At 38.6% G+C, this 18,060-nt stretch overlaps 1 protein-coding gene across 4 annotated transcripts in view; it reads right to left on the reverse strand.

Annotated features, from left to right (window-relative positions):
- The window catches only part of GUCY1B1 (guanylate cyclase 1 soluble subunit beta 1), a 58,278-nt gene extending 49,491 nt beyond the window's left edge, over positions 1-8,787 (reverse strand). For all 4 annotated transcript variants that reach the window (XM_087936696.1, XM_087936699.1, XM_087936698.1 and 1 more), the window contains exons 1-2: positions 8,617-8,787; positions 7,100-7,173 (exon numbers count right to left, since the gene is read on the reverse strand). In XM_087936696.1, coding sequence (XP_087792822.1) covers positions 7,100-7,173; positions 8,617-8,619 — 77 coding nt within the window. In that variant the 5' untranslated portion in view covers positions 8,620-8,787. The remainder of the gene's footprint in view (positions 1-7,099; positions 7,174-8,616) is intronic.
- Between the last annotated feature and the right edge of the window lie 9,273 nt (positions 8,788-18,060).

Consider the following 18,060-nt stretch of genomic DNA (forward strand, 5'->3'; position numbering starts at 1 on the left):
CACAACCAAATCTATTCTAACCAACGTAGTACCTCTAGTACCGCCATCATCTCTATAACCATACTTCCGCTTTCCAGAATTTTGTCATATTTCATCTTGTATTGATAAAGACTGTCTTCTCATTACCAAAGCAGAAGATATCTAGTACAGAAAGTGTTTAAATTATTCAGGGATGCAGGGATACATGAAGAGCTAATGAAACAGAGCAAGGTAATCCCAAAACCTGTTTTGTATTTTGAAAAAAAGAATCCCATAAAGGGAAGGTATCTTTAGGGCATCTCCTGATCTTAGCCTTTAGACTGGCTCATATCGAGATGGTTTTTCAGATAGCCTTGAACTCATTTAAAGTTTAATATCTTAAATTGTGTTTGACAGTCACTGTAAATTTTATAACACATATAGCAATTTAACTGCTGCATTTTAGTTAAATTCTGGAGATTCAAATGCAGCACTGCAGATAACACATTGCATAATCAGTTAATACGTTATTACGGAATAGGTGATTCCCGCTAAATCTTTTAGCTTAGAAGTTGTTGCCACTAGGTGTAATTGTGCAGTTGCATTCTTTTCCAGCACTGTCACTTGAAAATCCAAACATTATTGAAAAGTAAAAAGTATTTCCAGATCATTCAAAGGGATAATATAATACATATTCACCTAAAATAGAGAATATCCCAATTCCTGATCATCATACTTATTGATCGATTCACTTCTGCTTCAGCATTTCCTTCATTAAAATCAGGATTGGCTAAATCAGAGGTCTCCAAACTTGGCAACTTTAAGGCTTGTGGACTTTAACTCCCAGAATTCCTGAACTAACGTGACTGGAGGAGGAATTCTGGGAGTCAAAGTCCATAAGTCTTAAAGCTCTCAATTTTGAAGACTCCTGCCCTAAATCATGTCACTTGCTAGATTAGGCTTGAGTTGGAAGCTGGGGTGGGCGCAAGCGCACAGCAGCCTGGAGGGTTGCATCACCAAGCGGGCTTCCCCTCCCACCTCACCAGCTCCCAGTGGGTGTCACCAGGGATGCAGGGATACATGAAGAGCTAATGAAACAGAGCAAGGTGTTTCAATACAAACCTGTTTTGTATTTTGAACAAATGAATCCCATAAAGGGAAGGTCGGTGAGCTTGGTCACCCTGCTGACTGTAAATAAAAGGCCCAGGAGCACACGGAGGGTGGAAAAGAGCAGCGCCCTCATTGTCTGTTTCTACTGCCTTTCCCGCCTGTTGGCAGCCAGCCAGAGGAGGTGGAACTGGGGAAGGAGGCTGGAAAAAGTGAAAGCCACCCCGGATGAAGCAAGTAGGTTCAGCGCGCCCCCCTTCCCGCCTGCTTGCTAACCATCCAAGCAACCCTGGCCGGCTTAGTGGAAGAAGCCAAGAAACCGAGAGCAAGGCGGGGGCGTGTCCCTCCACAAGAAGTGTGAAGGGAGGCAGACACTGCATCTCTGAGGAAAAGAGGAGGCAAAGCCCTGGCTGTCACCTGGGAGGGGACTACAGAGGGAAACGTCACATGCCCCTGTCGCCCTTGCAGTTTCTACTTTTGCTCTTGGCTTCCTCTGGGGCGCTCTTAACCTCAATCTTGAAAAGTTTGCAAGTTCCCCTCCCATCAGGGCTCAGCCAGCGACAGAAAAGCAGCCAGGTTGCTCTCTGTTTCTCTTTGCCCAGGAGCCGTTTTCCCGATGGGAGGGGGACTTGCAAGCTTTTCGCTGTGCCGGAAAGACTCTCTTTCTCTCCCAGATGGAGCAGCAGGCGAGAGCACGTGTTCCCCAGTGGAAGGCAAGTGGTGGTGGAGGTGGTGGTGGTGGTGGGAAAAGGCGACCAGCGGCGGCGGCAAAATGCAAGTGGGGGAGGGCTTGTAGAGTCTCACTCACCCAGGGAGATCAGATCAGGCAAGACTGCAGCGGAAGACAGGCAGCAATGGCTGGCCAGGCGGGTGGGCAAAAGCAGGCTGCAGGCATGTCACGCGTGCATGATAAGGACTGACTGGGCAGGGAACAGAGAAGTGGTAGAGAGGTGGGGCCAGCCAGTGGCCTGATTTTCCAGTTCTCCGAACTATGGAGAATCGTAACAACCGGTTCTACTGAACTGGTCCGAACTGGTAGAATTCCACCCCTGGTTTACCCTTGGTTGGGAAGGTATACAAATTGCCTATCTGATCTTCCTGTGTGCATTTGGGAGATGGGAGTGGCTTAAATTCAGAGTTTATGATTCTGATTGATTCTAATTCAGGTAAAGGTGTTATAAATTTTGTGTAAGTTTATTAATGTATTTATTTATTCAACCTATATGCCATCCTGATTTAAAAATCTTAAAATATCAAAGCAATAAATAGTAGCATCAAATTGGCTTAAAACTGACAAAGCTCGGGGGAAGGAAGCAAGACGTCCGTGGGAGTTATCTTAGCCCTTTAGCTATGTCTAGAATGGTTGGCGTCCTTGGGACTCTAGGCCAGTTGGCAGGGTCAGGTCTTCAGTCCCTTTAGGAAAGCTGAAAGCGTACGTACACCATCTTCCAAAGGGCAGGAGTCACAGCGGAAAAGGCTCTTTTTCTGGACCCCAGCCAGAATCCACTGACTAACTGGGTTCATAGCATGTTCCTTCAGCTGGCTTGGGTAGGACAAGTCAATCCCATTGGGGTAAAATAGTTCCTCAGACAGCCCATTGCTTAATCTTTTCAATTGCTTGAAGGATGCAAATCATCTGTTTAATTCGTATGATAGGTATACTAAAAAGCTCCATTTTTATGACCCCGTAATTCCTTAATTTGGGGTAGAGTCGGGGCAACTAGATGGAGATGAGCATTTCCTGGCCAGATGCCCTTCCTGATGCCATGCAGTTTGTAGCAAGTATTTTTTGCTTTACACCCTAGGAAAGAAACATCTACCATTACCTAGGACTGAACTTTTAACCTTCCAAGTGGGAGGCAAGCGTTCCATCCCACCGCTCTTATGATAGATTTTTTTATTTTTATAAAATCATGTTTTTGTGCACCTGTATGATACATATACAGGTGCACAAAAATATGATTGTTGCCTTTTATAGTCCATAAGAAAATTGAAGCCTTTAAGATCTAGTTAGAAAATAAATCAGAAGGTCAGGTTTGATTCAAACGGAAAGTCCAGACAAAAGAAGGTAGGTAATCTAAAACAGGATACAAGAGTGATTAGTCCTGCTATACAGGTTTGCTAAGCATTTGTGTGTGTATTTTTAGGAGTATTGTTTTGTTTCTGTCTTAGAAATGATGGATCTCCTGTTTCAGTTTAAACAATATTGTTCTGGTTCACTTTGTGTAAATCAAAGAACTCAGGTGCAAAACTCTGAAATTTCATGTGCGTTACAATCATACATTTACCTCTTAAGAGCTAAGTCCCATAAACTCAATTACTTTTAGCAGATAATATATATTGCACTGTCAAATATTGTGTTTATGACAGGTCTATTTCATTTGGCAAAGGTCCCATGGAAGGACTAGAAGCACTGCCTGTTGAAATAGCTACACTGACCTCTCTTTTTGCATCTTTAATTAAATTACAGTAGCGTAATTCAGTTTAATATTATGCCTACCAGATTTAATTAAGAAAATGGGAATATGTATTTGTCATAGGCAGAGGTTAAATTTGGGCATGCTACTTTATCACTATTACATTAATCATAAAAAAATAACAGTATAAAAGATAAGGATTCTACATGAAAAACTTATTTACTTTCTTAAAGAACAATATGAATTTCTCATTCTGTTATATAAACAGAACTCTGTTAGCAGCTCAAATCATTTGCTATCCCTTTGTCAAAAATTTACCTGAAACACAATATTAATAGTTTGTATTTCATTCCAATTCCTCCTGTTATACAACAGTATTTTTTTATCCTTCTTACTAATCTCTTTCCTCTGGCGTGGGTTTTGGTCCTCAGAAGATTGGCAAGATAAATGTGACAGAAAGTAACTGCACTTTCAGAAATACTTGAATTTTTAATGGAGAAAAGGCTGTATGCTAAAAATTCAATCATTATAAACAGTGAGTTCATTGTGTAACGACCTACTTAGTTACACAATGAGAATATTTAGCAGATATAAGAAGAGAAGAAATCAGACATCAACAGAGGATAAAGTAAGTGTGAAGAACATAACATGTTCTATCACTAGCATTTCCAGGTAGAATTTTAAAAAATAATGCCTGAGATCCCAGAAAGTAACTGACAGTTAACATAAAAGTGAAATGAATTGGGGGACTGACTCATGAAGATGGGCTTCCTTCTGTGAGGGAAGATCTAGGAGCATCCAACTGTTCTACCCTCTTTTGAATGCATAGAACTGCCACCTGATATAAACTATCAAAACAAACATGGAAAATGGTTTTTCTCCTATCACTAAATGCTACTGAACTTTTGCACCTTCTTGAATGAAGACAAATGGGGGAAACTGAAATCCTTCGGAATTGTTCTTCCTCTCTTTTCCTATTATTTTTAATTGAAGGAAAGTAAATCTAATTGAGAGTCTATTTGAAAGGAGTTATCTTAATTAGTTTTATGTCTTGTTTCCCTGTCTGTGCAACTTGTATACATTCACATAGTGTGTATTTTTGGATTTGTTATGGACGTTTTGTTTTTGGCAATAATATGAAAATAAATTTCCAGTCTGCTCTGACATGTTTTTTTTTTTCCAGCTTTCTAGTTCAGTTTCTTAATGGTCTTTAATCCAAGTGTTATCAGATCCAACTGTGGTTATCTTTCATGGACAGCCAAATGTGCCAAAGTACAAAGGAACATTCAACTCCCTTTGTGAAATGCTGGTCATAGACTGAGTTAAGGCATGTAAAACCAACCCGCAGAAAATAGGGGACTCTCCTTTGTTTTTAAGCTGAAGCTAGCCAGTATGTTAATTGAAATTCCTTTTGCAAATAAGATTCATAAGCTCAACAGCCATTTCCAATTCTAGGATTCCACATTTTCTATACATGATCCACAGCATTAACCCAGTTAAGAAGGGATGATTCAGACATCCTGGATAAGATTATTGTCTTATATATAAATACACAAACTGTAATGCAGTCTTCCAGGTGAAACTATTTGTTTGAATGAAGAACTGTGCCAAATGACAAAATGATAAGCATATAGATTTGTCTGTTAACATGTGGCATTCAATTATGGCAAAGAGAAAGAAAAAAGATATAACTTATTAAATTAAGTTACATCTAGGCAGCTTTTCTTAATCTATGTACCATGGAAGAAGCCTCGAAACCATTTTCAGGCGTTGGCAATCGAATTGCAGCATGTCAGAATGCCTACAGTTGCAAGCATTAACACCATGTAATGCATGTATTTTTAAACCTATTTTTTCAATTACAATAGCTAAGGTTCCATAGAATCCCAGTTGGCCTAAAAATTAGACAATCCCCTTTTTTAGGAGTCTTAGAAAAGACACTTACAGCTTGTTACTTAAAACCTATACCCAATTGCCACATTTGCAACCAACATGTTAAAATAATATCTTTTTCTATTCCTTTTCCGTATATTTTTGGGTTGGCTTTGTGATATTGGGTAGTTTACATATATTGATTTTAAAATAGGAATCAGGCTAATAATTTTTGAAAATTAATATTTAACAAAAGTTTGCACATATAACATATAGCATGTAAGTCTAACACAACAGCTCTATAAATCCATAGAATATTATACCTAATCACTTGCCCCATATAAGGCCCATTTAAGAATTTCCAACATCCATTTTATGAAAGCTCATTTAAAATTTCCCAGCAAGAAAAATAATTTGTGATAAACATGTATTAATGTTTGCAGACCCGAGCAACCAATTCCTCAAAAAAAAAATGTCCTCTCAGGAACAATATTAGGAATAATTGGAATTAGGAATAATTTTCCTGCTCAAGTTACATACTAATTTTATGCATAATGGAATAATTATGTTTGACCTAATAATAAATATAACCCAGTGCAGTGTGAAAGTTTTTGCATTCTATAGAATTTTGCATTCTTAGGATAGGATAGGATAGGATAGGATAGGATAGGATAGGATAGGATAGGATAGGATAGGATGGCTCTCTCTTGCTGGCCTCTTTGCATCCACATACAGGTTGTTTTGTATTTAGCATCTATAAAGGCATATGGCAAACCTGCAAGCTTGTATTTTGTTGATCCTAATAAAATTATGGAGATAACTACTGCAGTCTGTTGATGTGATTAAAACACCAAGTAAGAAGCTGGAGAGCACCAGTTCTAGTTCGATCCTAGGCACAAAGCCAGCTGTGGGATCTTGGGCCAGTCTTTCCCTCAGCCCTACGAAGGAGGCAAACGACAAAACCACTTTTGAAATCTTTCCAAGGAAATTGCAGGGGCTTGTCCAGGCAGTGGCCAAGAGTCAAGACTAACTCAAAAGCACCAAAAAGCATGTTCTGTGTCTTTCTGACACAGGTTTTAGGTTTATACACTGTTTTTGCAAACCTAATGCATATTTACAGGCAGAGATTATATTAAAGGAAGCAAAACAGGACACAATTCCACTTAAGGGAGAGCCAGAAAAAAAGGCGCGTGGAAAAAAGGTGCTTTCTCCTGCTGGATGAATCAATGAAGCAGGACGCACTCTTGCCTGACAACAAGAAATGCTAAAAAACTTAAGATGGTTCTTCATCCTCTCCCCCATGGAGATTCTCAACCCTAGAAGTTTTGGCTGCCTGTTTTGTTTTGTTTTTCCCATCAACTCTGAGGTCAGAATCAACCACGAAAAAGGGTAACCTCTTCCCACGACCAATTGAGTGCCAGGCTGCTCTCACCTCCTCTTTCTCCCATTAGGGGAAATCAGAGTCTTCCGCCAGCCCTTCTCTCCCTCCTGCACCCTTCCAGAGCGTGAGAACCAGGCAAAGCCTGGAGAGAGACCCCCAAGTGTAAACAGCCTCGCTCCATGAGACAAGGAGGAGGAAGAGCCAGGAAAACTTTCTCAGCTGGGCTTCCTGATTTAAGAAACAAGGAAGCAGGGCCGGTTCGGGGGGCGGAGGAAAGGACAGTCGGTGCCCACAACATTTGGCCCCGGGGGTGGGTGGGAGGGGTTTGCAGGTGAACCTGAAGCCCACCTGGCTTCTCACTTACTTGATGTCTTCCCAGACTTCGGGGCCGTAATTTCGAATCACCAGCAGCTCCAGGGCGTGATTGACAAAACCATACTGTCAAAAGAGAAAAAGGGGAGAGAGAGGGAAGTCTTTTGTGGCTACAAGGCTTTGGAGCAAAAGAGGGAGAAGATGGGTGGAAACCCCAGACAAGAGGGCGTGCAGAAGCGCAGCAATCGTGCCTACCATCCCTGTCCTATTGTTTTGTTTTTAATTTTTCTTATAAGCATCTACCTCATGTATTCAAAACTGTATTTATTCTTATACTTATATATCCTTATATATCTTTTATATATATATATATATATATATATATATATATATATATATATATATATATATATATATATATATATATATTTCTTTTCTTAGGTTTTCGCGGTACTTACATGTATGGCATTCAGCTTTGTTTGGGTATTTTCCCACGTCATTGTAGTTGTGCTTTTAAAGTTGTAGCAACATTTCGGCAGAATCTCATCTGCCATCGTCAGGCTTCTGTATTGGGTCCATCTGATGAACACTATACAGTGTTCATCCATTCAACCAGACGAACCCAATACAGAAGCCTGACGATGGCAGATGAGATTCTGATGAAACGTTGCCACAACTTTGAAAGCACAACTACTATGACGTGGGAAAATACCTGAACAAAGCTGAATGCCATGTGGATCTTTGGTTGTTCGGGTTTTCCCACGCGTAAAAACCCGAACAACCAAAGATCCACATACAAATACCCGCGAGAACCTCAGAAAACAAATATATATATACAGATACATACATACACATGCATACATATATATTCTTATATATCTTATATTCTTATATATATATATATATTATATATATATATATATCTTATATAATATTATATTTAGATATATTATATATATATATATATACACATACATATATATATAATTAAACAGATATATTATATAATATTATATATTCTTATATAATATTATATATTATATTCGTATATATTCTCATATATCTTGTAAGCGATTTTACAAATCAAATAAATACTAAAAGAAAAAAAAAGCCCAGGTGGGAAAGCTGGCAACTTGCCCCTTCATCTATTCCAGGGATTTAATGCTTCTTATCCAAGACAAATTCGAACGCCCCACTGAAGGAGTTAAAATTAATCTTAAATTACAATCATGATTAAATTAGTCTTAAAATTAAAATGTTAAAATTGGCACAGAAGGGCGAAGTGGGGGGGTGGGGGGGGCAACGCGAGGGGCCACCCGGAGTGGGACGGAGAGGAAGGAGCCGGGCGGGCCCCGCTGCACCCCCTCGGATTACGTGTGTGTCCCCCCTTTTTTTCCCCCCCTTCCGCTGCACCCCCTCAGCTTACGTTCCCCCCCTTTTTTCCCCCCTCCTTTTCCCCCCTTCTCTGCCCCCCTTTCACCTCCCACCTCAACCGCCGCGCATCTCCGCCTTCCCCGCACCCAGCTCCGACGGGCCCTCGCGAAGCGTCCCGCGCCCCCGGACACTCACCATCGCGCCTGCCGTCTAGCAACCCCCCGCCCGTCCCGTCCCGTCCCGTCCCGTCCCCGGCTTGACGGGGCGGACGCGGTTCCAGCGAGCGGCAAAAAAAAAAAAAAAAGAAAGACCGACGAAGAGGCAGCAAAAGCACCAGCTCGGCGCGCCAGCCGCCCCGCGCGGGCGGGGGTGGGTGGGTGGGGTGGGTGGGCATTCTCTGATTGTCACCGAGCCGTAGCCAATGGCAAGATCGAGCCAGGAGAGGCGGCTTCCAATCAAAAGGCGGAGAGGAGGAATTTGGGCGCTCTTCTGGGCTCCGGGCGGTGGTGGGGGGGACGGGGGAGGAAAATGGATTCGAGGGTCGGGGAACGCGGGCGGGCGCGTAGCGACGAAGCTCGCGATCGATCCCCCCTCGGCTGTGGGGGGGGCAGAGAGAGGGGAAGAAGAGGCGGAACGTCGCCTTCTTAAGCGCGAGCCCCCGCCCCCGATCCTGTGAGAACAGGATCTCTTCTTCCCCGTTGCGCGCCCCTCGTGCCGCTTTCCCCAGCAATAATATGAACACGCTGCCCGGTCGCCTTAGGGACCGGTTGGCTTTTTCCTCAGAGAGATTTTACTTATTTATTCATTTATTTTTTATCTTTCTATAAAAAAAATATATATATATATATATATATGTCTTTCGAGAAATTGAATTTTTTTCGGCCTTGCAGGAAACTGCCCCTGCTATATTTCATTGCCTTGGCTGTACTTGAATGAATAGAGTCCGAATAGAATAGAATAGAATAGAATAGAATAGAATAGAATAGAATAGAATAGAATAGAATCCGAATAGAATAGAATAGAATAGAATAGAATATATATTGGATGAAGAATAGAATAGAATAGAATAGAATAGAATAGAATATATATTGGATGAAGAATAGAATAGAATATTGGGATGAAGAATAGAATTAGAATAGAATGGAATAGAACAGAATATATATTGGATGAAGAATAGAATAGAATATTGGGATGAATAGAATAGAATATTGGGATGAAGAATAGAATTAGAATAGAATGGAATAGAACAGAATATATATTGGATGAAGAATAGAATAGAATATTGGGATGAATAGAATAGAATATTGGGATGAAGAATAGAATTAGAATAGAATGGAATAGAACAGAATATATATTGGATGAAGAATAGAATAGAATATTGGGATGAATAGAATAGAATATTGGGATGAAGAATAGAATTAGAATAGAATAGAACAGAATAGTATATTGGATGAAGAATAGAATAGAATATTGGGATGAATAGAATGAATAGAATGGAATAGAACAGAATATATATTGGATGAAGAATAGAATAGAATATTGGGATGAATAGAATAGAATATTGGGATGAAGAATAGAATTAGAATAGAATAGAATAGAATATATATTGGATGAAGAATAGAATAGAATAGAATAGAATAGAATAGAATAGAATATATATTGGGATGAATAGAATAGAATATTGGGATGAAGAATAGAATTAGAATAGAATGGAATAGAACAGAATATATATTGGATGAAGAATAGAATAGAATATTGGGATGAATAGAATAGAATATTGGGATGAAGAATAGAATTAGAATAGAATGGAATAGAACAGAATATATATTGGATGAAGAATAGAATAGAATATTGGGATGAATAGAATAGAATATTGGGATGAAGAATAGAATTAGAATAGAATAGAACAGAATAGTATATTGGATGAAGAATAGAATAGAATATTGGGATGAATAGAATTAGAATAGAATGGAATAGAATATATATTGGATGAAGAATAGAATAGAATATTGGGATGAAGAATAGAATTAGAATAGAGTAGAATTAGAATAGAATTAGAATAGAAATAGAATTAGAATAGAATAGACTTCTTTATTGGCCAAGTGTGATTGGATATGCAAGGAATTTGTCTTGGTGTAAATACTCTCAGTATACATAAAGAAAAGGTACATTCATTAAGAATCAAGAATCATAACGTACAACGGTTAATGACAGTCATAGGGTACAATCAACAATCAAATCATACTAGGAAACAGTCAATATAAATCGTAAGGATACAAGCAACAAAGTTACAGTCCTACAATCACAAGTGGGAAGGGATGGGTGACAAGGAGTGATGAGAAGATTAACAGTAATAGTAGTGCAGACTTTGTAAATAGTTCAACAGTGTTGAGGGAATTATTTGTTTAGCAGAGTGATGGCTTTCGGGAAAATTTCCCCTCCAGGAAGTACAGTATACAGATTCTTGTAATGGGGATATATGTTACTTTTTTATTTATTAATTAATTTTGTTTTCCGCCCATCTCGCCAACATGGATATCTCGATGGCTTACAACACTAAAATGAAGCTGTAAATATATGAATGAATATATAAAATCACATTCAAATTAAAAATGCAAATTATAACTAACGATGGGGAGGAAGGGAGGAGACTACGGGGGAGATGAGGGAACTGCTATTAGTTGAGCAACCAACCAGTGTGAAATTTCCCCTTTGGAGCCCCAAGCCAACTGGCAGAGCCAGATCTTCAGGCTTTTGTGGAAGTCCTCTGATGCAACAAGCTCATGGGTGGTGCCTGTAGATCCTTAGATAGTCTGCCCCATCAAGAACTGGACATTACAGATTGTCCCTTTACAGTCTGTTCCAATTCATTTCAGTTGCCAATTGACAATGAAGATGTGGATTTTTTGTCTGGAACCCACATTATGTATCTGATATTCACACAGTTGAGAAAGCCCAGAAATATTTCACAAGAAGAGTTCTGCACTCCTCTACTCGTTGCAGAAGACCTTATGCCACCAGACTTGAAATTCTAGACCTAGAAAACCTAGAACTATGCCGCCTTCGGTCCGATCTAAGTATAGTATATAAAATCATACATTGCAATGTCCTACCTGTCAATGAATCCTTCAGCTTCAACCATAACAACACAAGAGCAAACAATAGATACAAACTCAAGGTTAACCGCACCAAACTTGATTGCAGGAAATACGACTTCAGCAACAGAGTGGTCAATGTCTGGAATACTCTACTTGACTCGGTGGTTTCTTCCCCAAACCCCAAAAACTTTAACCGTAGACTGTCTACTATTGACCTCACCCCTTTCCTAAGAGGTCTGTAGGGGGCATGCATAAGCGCACCAATGTGCCCACCGTCCCTGTCCTATTGTTTCTTTTTATTTTTTTTATTTGTCTTATATGTATCCATGTATTCATAACTATATTTTTACTTATACCTATTATCTTGTAAGCAATTGACCAACCAAATAAATAAATAAATAGATAAAATTCTATTGTAGCTTAGATCTCATTAATAATTGCATAGGGAAGAGCCAGTTTGACAGTACTCAATTGAAATTATAATTACAACTGAATGACCAGGAGTAACAACACTAGCATGGACTGTTCTCAAAGGAAATGGGAAAATACTGTGATTATTTACCAAATTGCTTCATCATTAAAGTGAACATTAAAAACAGGGGTTTAAAAACCATAATATTTTCCAAAATTATAGCTGTACATAGATGGCAAGTGAAACAAGGATAAGGTATATGAGCCTCTTCATTATTGAATTACAACTTTCCTAACTAATATGGTGTGGAAGCCCCCCAAGAGAATGAAATATTTTGGAGAATATTAAAAGAGGCAGAATATTATATTTCCCCAAAAGGAAATGGAGAAAAATCTTAACAGAAAGCAGCCCCATAGCCTCAAGCAGAAGCTTCAAGTCTTTAGATATGGATATTTTGTCCCATTAAGAAATCCAGGCCAATCTGTTCATAAACAAAACATCTTCAGCCCAGCTACCCCAGAGTTGATAGGATTGAGAATCTACGTTTCCCTGAGGAAAGGGCACATAATAGGATATACCCACCACCATTAGAATAGCAAAAGACACAAAGTTCACTTATGTTGCACAACCCCCTGAAGCATCTCAAACACAAACCCCCAGAAACTTGTAAAGATCCATCCACTCATTCAGCCATTTTGTCAGCCATCCCAGAAGCATTGCTGTTGTCACTGAAGTTTCTGGAAACAAAATAAACCTTTGCTTGCAGTCAGTCATTCTCCATTTTATTTGAAACCAGACCGGATTTTTCTTCCTACAATGGATTATCGTGAGGAAAATTGGCAAAACTGTAATAGAACAATATTTTGAGATCCACAGTTTTGCCACCCATTGGAATGCCAAGTGTTTCAAAATTATTTCTTAAGGTCTCATTTAAAATGTTTCCTTCTACCACCGCAGGTCTTCAGAGATCCATTTTAAAATTGCAGCAATGTACTGTACTGTACTATCTTGCAAAAGGCATCAGTAATATGCTGAAAAATTATATGAAATACCTCTTGGCAGAAATAAACCATATTGGTGTCTTCTGCTTTTTTGAAAATAACTGATAAAAATATGGAATACAATGATTGATTTAAAGCAATAATGTGATTTCAGAGGTATGTTATTATTGGACATTTAATTATACTGTAGTTATTAACATCTATGAAGTAGAAAAAGATAAATTGTAAATTATTATATATGTTTTGATGATGACACAAAATTAGCCCTTGTCAGCATTATCCAAGCTTCTCATTATCAAAATTTATTACATTTTACTGCAAATTATGATTCAATTCAAGTCACTCCCTTCCAATTTGCATTTTATTGGTAAATAAAATGAAATATGAATCCAAATTTTCATGACACCCAGGTACAACTGACTGAAAAAAATCTGCAAATTGATTAAAATCTGCAAATCAGAGCCTAGCTACATATCTAGTATGAAAAAGTGACATAATCCATCAGTGAAATCTAATCAAATAAATTTTCTATTATGATTGCTTTGTTCTTCAAATATAATCAGATGATTTTGCCAAACTGATTCGCTTTTTAAAGATTACTGCATTCACTTTCTATATTTATAATTTACACTTTTCTGCTTCATCTGAATTTTTTTCATATCACTGAATTTACAAAATGTGATATATGAACTTATGGATTTTGATGTGCTTTTCACAGGCCTATATTTATAATTATTCAAATGTTCATACATGTGTGTGAGAGAGAGGGAGGGAGGGAAGGAGAGAGATTGTTTGTCCCCATCTATCCATATAAATTGATTCCTATTTCTACCGGAAATACAAAGAAAGAATCTGATGGGAGAAGCTCTTTTGACATCAGTATTCCTATCCCTCAAAATGACACTACTCCGTTTTCTCTGCACATCTTCAACTGACTTGACTAAATCAATCTGAAACAATCGGACAATCTGGATTTTAATGCCCATACAATGCATTGTAATTCTGCACAGCCGTGGTGGCACAATGGTTAGAACGTAGTACATTACGGCTGGCTAACTCATTGCTCACTCCAGGAGTTCGATTCTGAAAGGTTCACGGTTGACTCAGCCTTCCATTCTTCCGAGGTGGGTAAAAGGAGGACCCAGATTGTTGGGGGCAATAGGCTGACTCTGTAAACTGCATAGCGAGGTCTGTAAAACACTATGAAGTGGTATATAAGTCTAAGTGCTGATGCTATTGCTACTTAGACATCCTCAAATACTGCAGCTCTCCAGATCAATACTTTTAAATCAGCCATGCCTATATCTCTTAAATCTGTTATCTAGAGAATTGTAGCTTTCCAAAATACATTACCTGGTTGATCATCCAGTGTTTTCAAATGATAAATTGGGACTTGATTTCTTCTGCACAGAAATAATTATCTGTGCAGGTAATCCTCGACTTACAACCACAATCGAGTCCAGAATTTATGTTGCTAAGTGAGAAATTTGTTAAATGAGTTTTGCCTCATTTTCTTGCCACAATTGTTAAGTGAATCACTGCAGTTGTTAAATTAGTAACATGGTTGTTAAGTGAATCTGGCTTCCCCACTGCCTTTGCTTGTCAGAAGATAGTAAAAGGTGATTACCCGGGACATTGCAATCGTCATAAATATGAACCAGTTGTCAAGCATCCGAATGTAAATCACATGATCATGGGGATGCTACAAAGGTCATAAGTGTGAAAAATAGTTATAAGTCACTTTTTTGGAAACATTGTAGCTGTGAATGGTCACTAAATGAATGGTTGTAAGTTGAGGACTGTGTGTATTGTCAAGATTAGATATCTATTTGGATTTTCCTTGTATCTCATCCCTTATCTATCTGCATTTGTAGAGCAATAAAATTGAACACTTGCTACCATCTTTTGCCAGGATTTTCATTAAAAGTCAATATTGAAAAATATTTTAGCTGATTATTTTACTTTACGTTTTTATTTCAAATATGCTGTCTATCATCAAGGTACAAGCTTTTTAAATTGAGTTAATGTGACATAAAGTTTACTTAACTTTGCTGAATAGTGGAAATATCTCTTCCGTCCTTTTATGGGCCAATTCCTGCTCTCAACACAACATATTAAAAATTGAATAGTATCACAGACAAAGCTGGTGTTCTCTGATATGTTCTTTCTTTCCTACCCTTCAACCAGAGATGCAACCTTAGTTATTTCAGTTTCCAGAGAAGTTTTCCAACTACGTGCCAGTCATCCTCAGAGCCAGACATTTCTAATTCAGAGCCAGTGGTTTAAGAATTATTTCAGCAAAGACACTATCAAGACTATATAAAATATATGAAAGGGTTAATTGGGTTGTGTTCATGTATTTCAGGATATGAGGTCTGAGTAGATACAAAAGAAAAGTAGAGTTTGTCTTCGCTTGCTACTCTGAAAAGCTACTCTGCTGTCAGCTCTGTAACCTCCGAAGCCCAAGGGACATATATTGTTAGAGGATTGTTTACTTTATTCCAAATTCCTGAACAGTTTATTATTTCTTTGACTGTATGTCTAACCTCATGTTCCAATATAACTGCATATTTAACATTCAGATCTACTTTTTGTACTTAGGAGAGAAACATCTTGAAATGTTGTATTTGGGTACTATTCTTAGTAATCGGTTATATGTTTGTATATGCCTCATATAAATGGAATTTCATGGCACTGAAAGAAAGTCATATAGTGCAAAGGAAACTTTGAATATGATTGATACAGACTGCATATAGGAAGGCACTAACTTGTTCTCTTTTTCTAGTTCTTCTGTATAGCAATAGCACAGGTCATAATTTCTGATGAAAACTGGAAAGAAAGAAAGAAATTATATAGGCAAGATTTATCAAACAAGATAAATATTGGCATCTACCACGCTCCCTAATAGCTGTAGAATCTTCTCTGATCATTGTTAGGATCCACAATAAAACATCCAAAGCAAATGTCTGCTCCTGCTTAAAAATATCCACCATTTCCTATTGAAGTGATTTTTAACTTTCCACTAGAATGTGACTTTATGGTACCTTAAAAACATTATTTTTTTATCCTGCAATCTGGACAAAATCCTCCCCTCCTTTGCTGCAACTTCAGCCGGTGTTTACATCTGTTTAAAAAAAGCTTACTGAATAGTAACATTGGTAAAATTATAACTCTTCATACAGAATTCTGAATCATAGATGGAATCTGCATTTGAAGCAGGCTTATTATCCAAAATGTGCCTTTCCAGCAAGTGACTAGTATGTCTAGAAATCATCTTGAGATTTTCCAAAGCGTTATTTAATCAAGGGAACCTGAAATTCAAACGTTTTTATTTTTACAAATGGACTATTGGTGTTGCTTTATGTCATTGATTCGTTCCAATTATACATTAGAGCCCGAAACCATACTTTAAAGCATCCCAACAATTTTTATATCATATCAGAAGAAAAAAAATAAGGCTAAAGATACGTTGTTTTTTTAAACCGAAATACAGAAGCTACTGTTTATGGAGTGGAAAAGTAGTAATACAAGATGTTTCAGTGATCTGAGTTTGGCTTTTTTTTCTTTTTTTGTAGTTTCCCAATCTACACAGCGTGCCTAACATAGAACACAGATTCACTGGGCCAGGGACCTCAAAGTTTTCTAATCCAACCTGCTCAAGACAGGATCCCAATCAAGTAGTTATTCAGTCTGTTTTTGAAAACTTCGGTGATGGAGCATCCACAGCTCTGGGAGGATAACTATTCCACTGATTAATTGTTCTCATCGTCAGAAAATGTCTCCTTGCTTCTAGGATGGGTCTCTTTAACAAGGTTCCCCACATTACTTCTTGTCCTGCCTTCGGGTGCTTTGGAGAAAAAGTCAATCCCTTCTTCACTGTGACAGCCCCTCAAATACCGGAATACAGCTATCATGTCACCCCTTATCCTTCTCATTGTTAGGCTAGACATATCCAGCTCTCTCAACTGTTCATCAAATGATTTAGCTTCCAAACCTCTTCTCTTATTAGGGGTGGGTGACATGATAGCTGTATTCCGGTATTTGAGGGGCTGTCACAGTGAAAAAGGAATTGACTTTTTCTCCAAAGCACCAGAAGGCAGGACAAGAATTTCCAGGATTCATATGTCATATATATATGTTTTCTGAGGTTCTCGCGGGTACTTGTATGTGGATCTTTGGTTATTCGGGTTTTCTCCCACGTAAAATTGGAAGTATCTAGGCAACGTTTCGATGAAGTCTCATTCATCATCTTCAGGCTTGTGTCTTCGGCTCTGTGCTTCTCAGAGTAATGCTTCTTACTCTGATGGCAATGAGATTCTGCTGAAACGTTGCTACAACTTTAAAAGCACAACTACAATGACGTGGGAAAATACCCGAACAAAGCTGAATGCCATACATGTAAGTACCTGCGAAAACTTAAGAAAACATATATGTGTGTGTGTGTGTGTGTGTAACTTGCACTGTACTAATTCTGTTCAATTTCTTCTTACTTTTGCAAAATTATGCAATTTTCTGGCTTAAAGTCATTTGATACAAATACAGGAAAGGGAAGAAAGAAATGAAACAATATAAGTACACTGCTCAAAAAAAATAAAGGGAACACTTAAGCAACACAATGTAACTCCAAATCAATCACACTTCTGTGAAATCAAACTGTCCACTTAGGGAGCAACACTGATTGACAATCAATTTCACATGCTGTTGTGCAAATGGAATAGACAACAGGTGGAAAGCATAGGCAGTTAGCAAGACATCCCCAATAAAGGAGTGGTTCTGCAGGTGGTGACCACAGACTACTTCTCAGTTCCTATGCTTTCTGGCTGATGGTTTGGTCACTTTTGAATGCTGGCGGTGCTTTCACTCTAGTGGTAGCAGGAGATGGAGTCTACAACCCACACAAGTGGCTCAGGTAATGCAGCTCATCCAGGATGGCACATCAATGCGAGCTGTGGCAAGATTTGCTGTGTCTGTCAGCGTAGTGTCCAGAGCATGGAGGCGCTACCAGGAGACAGGCCAGTACATCAGGAGACGTGGAGGAGGCCGTAGGAGGGCAACAACCCAGCATCAGGACTGCTACCTCTGCCTTTGTGCAAGGAGGGACAGGAGCATTGCCAGAGCCCTGCAAAAT

This window comes from Pseudonaja textilis, chromosome 6, assembly GCF_049901715.1.
Source record: "Pseudonaja textilis isolate UNSWEBS1 chromosome 6, rPseTex1.2, whole genome shotgun sequence".
Lineage (NCBI taxonomy): Eukaryota > Metazoa > Chordata > Lepidosauria > Squamata > Elapidae > Pseudonaja > Pseudonaja textilis.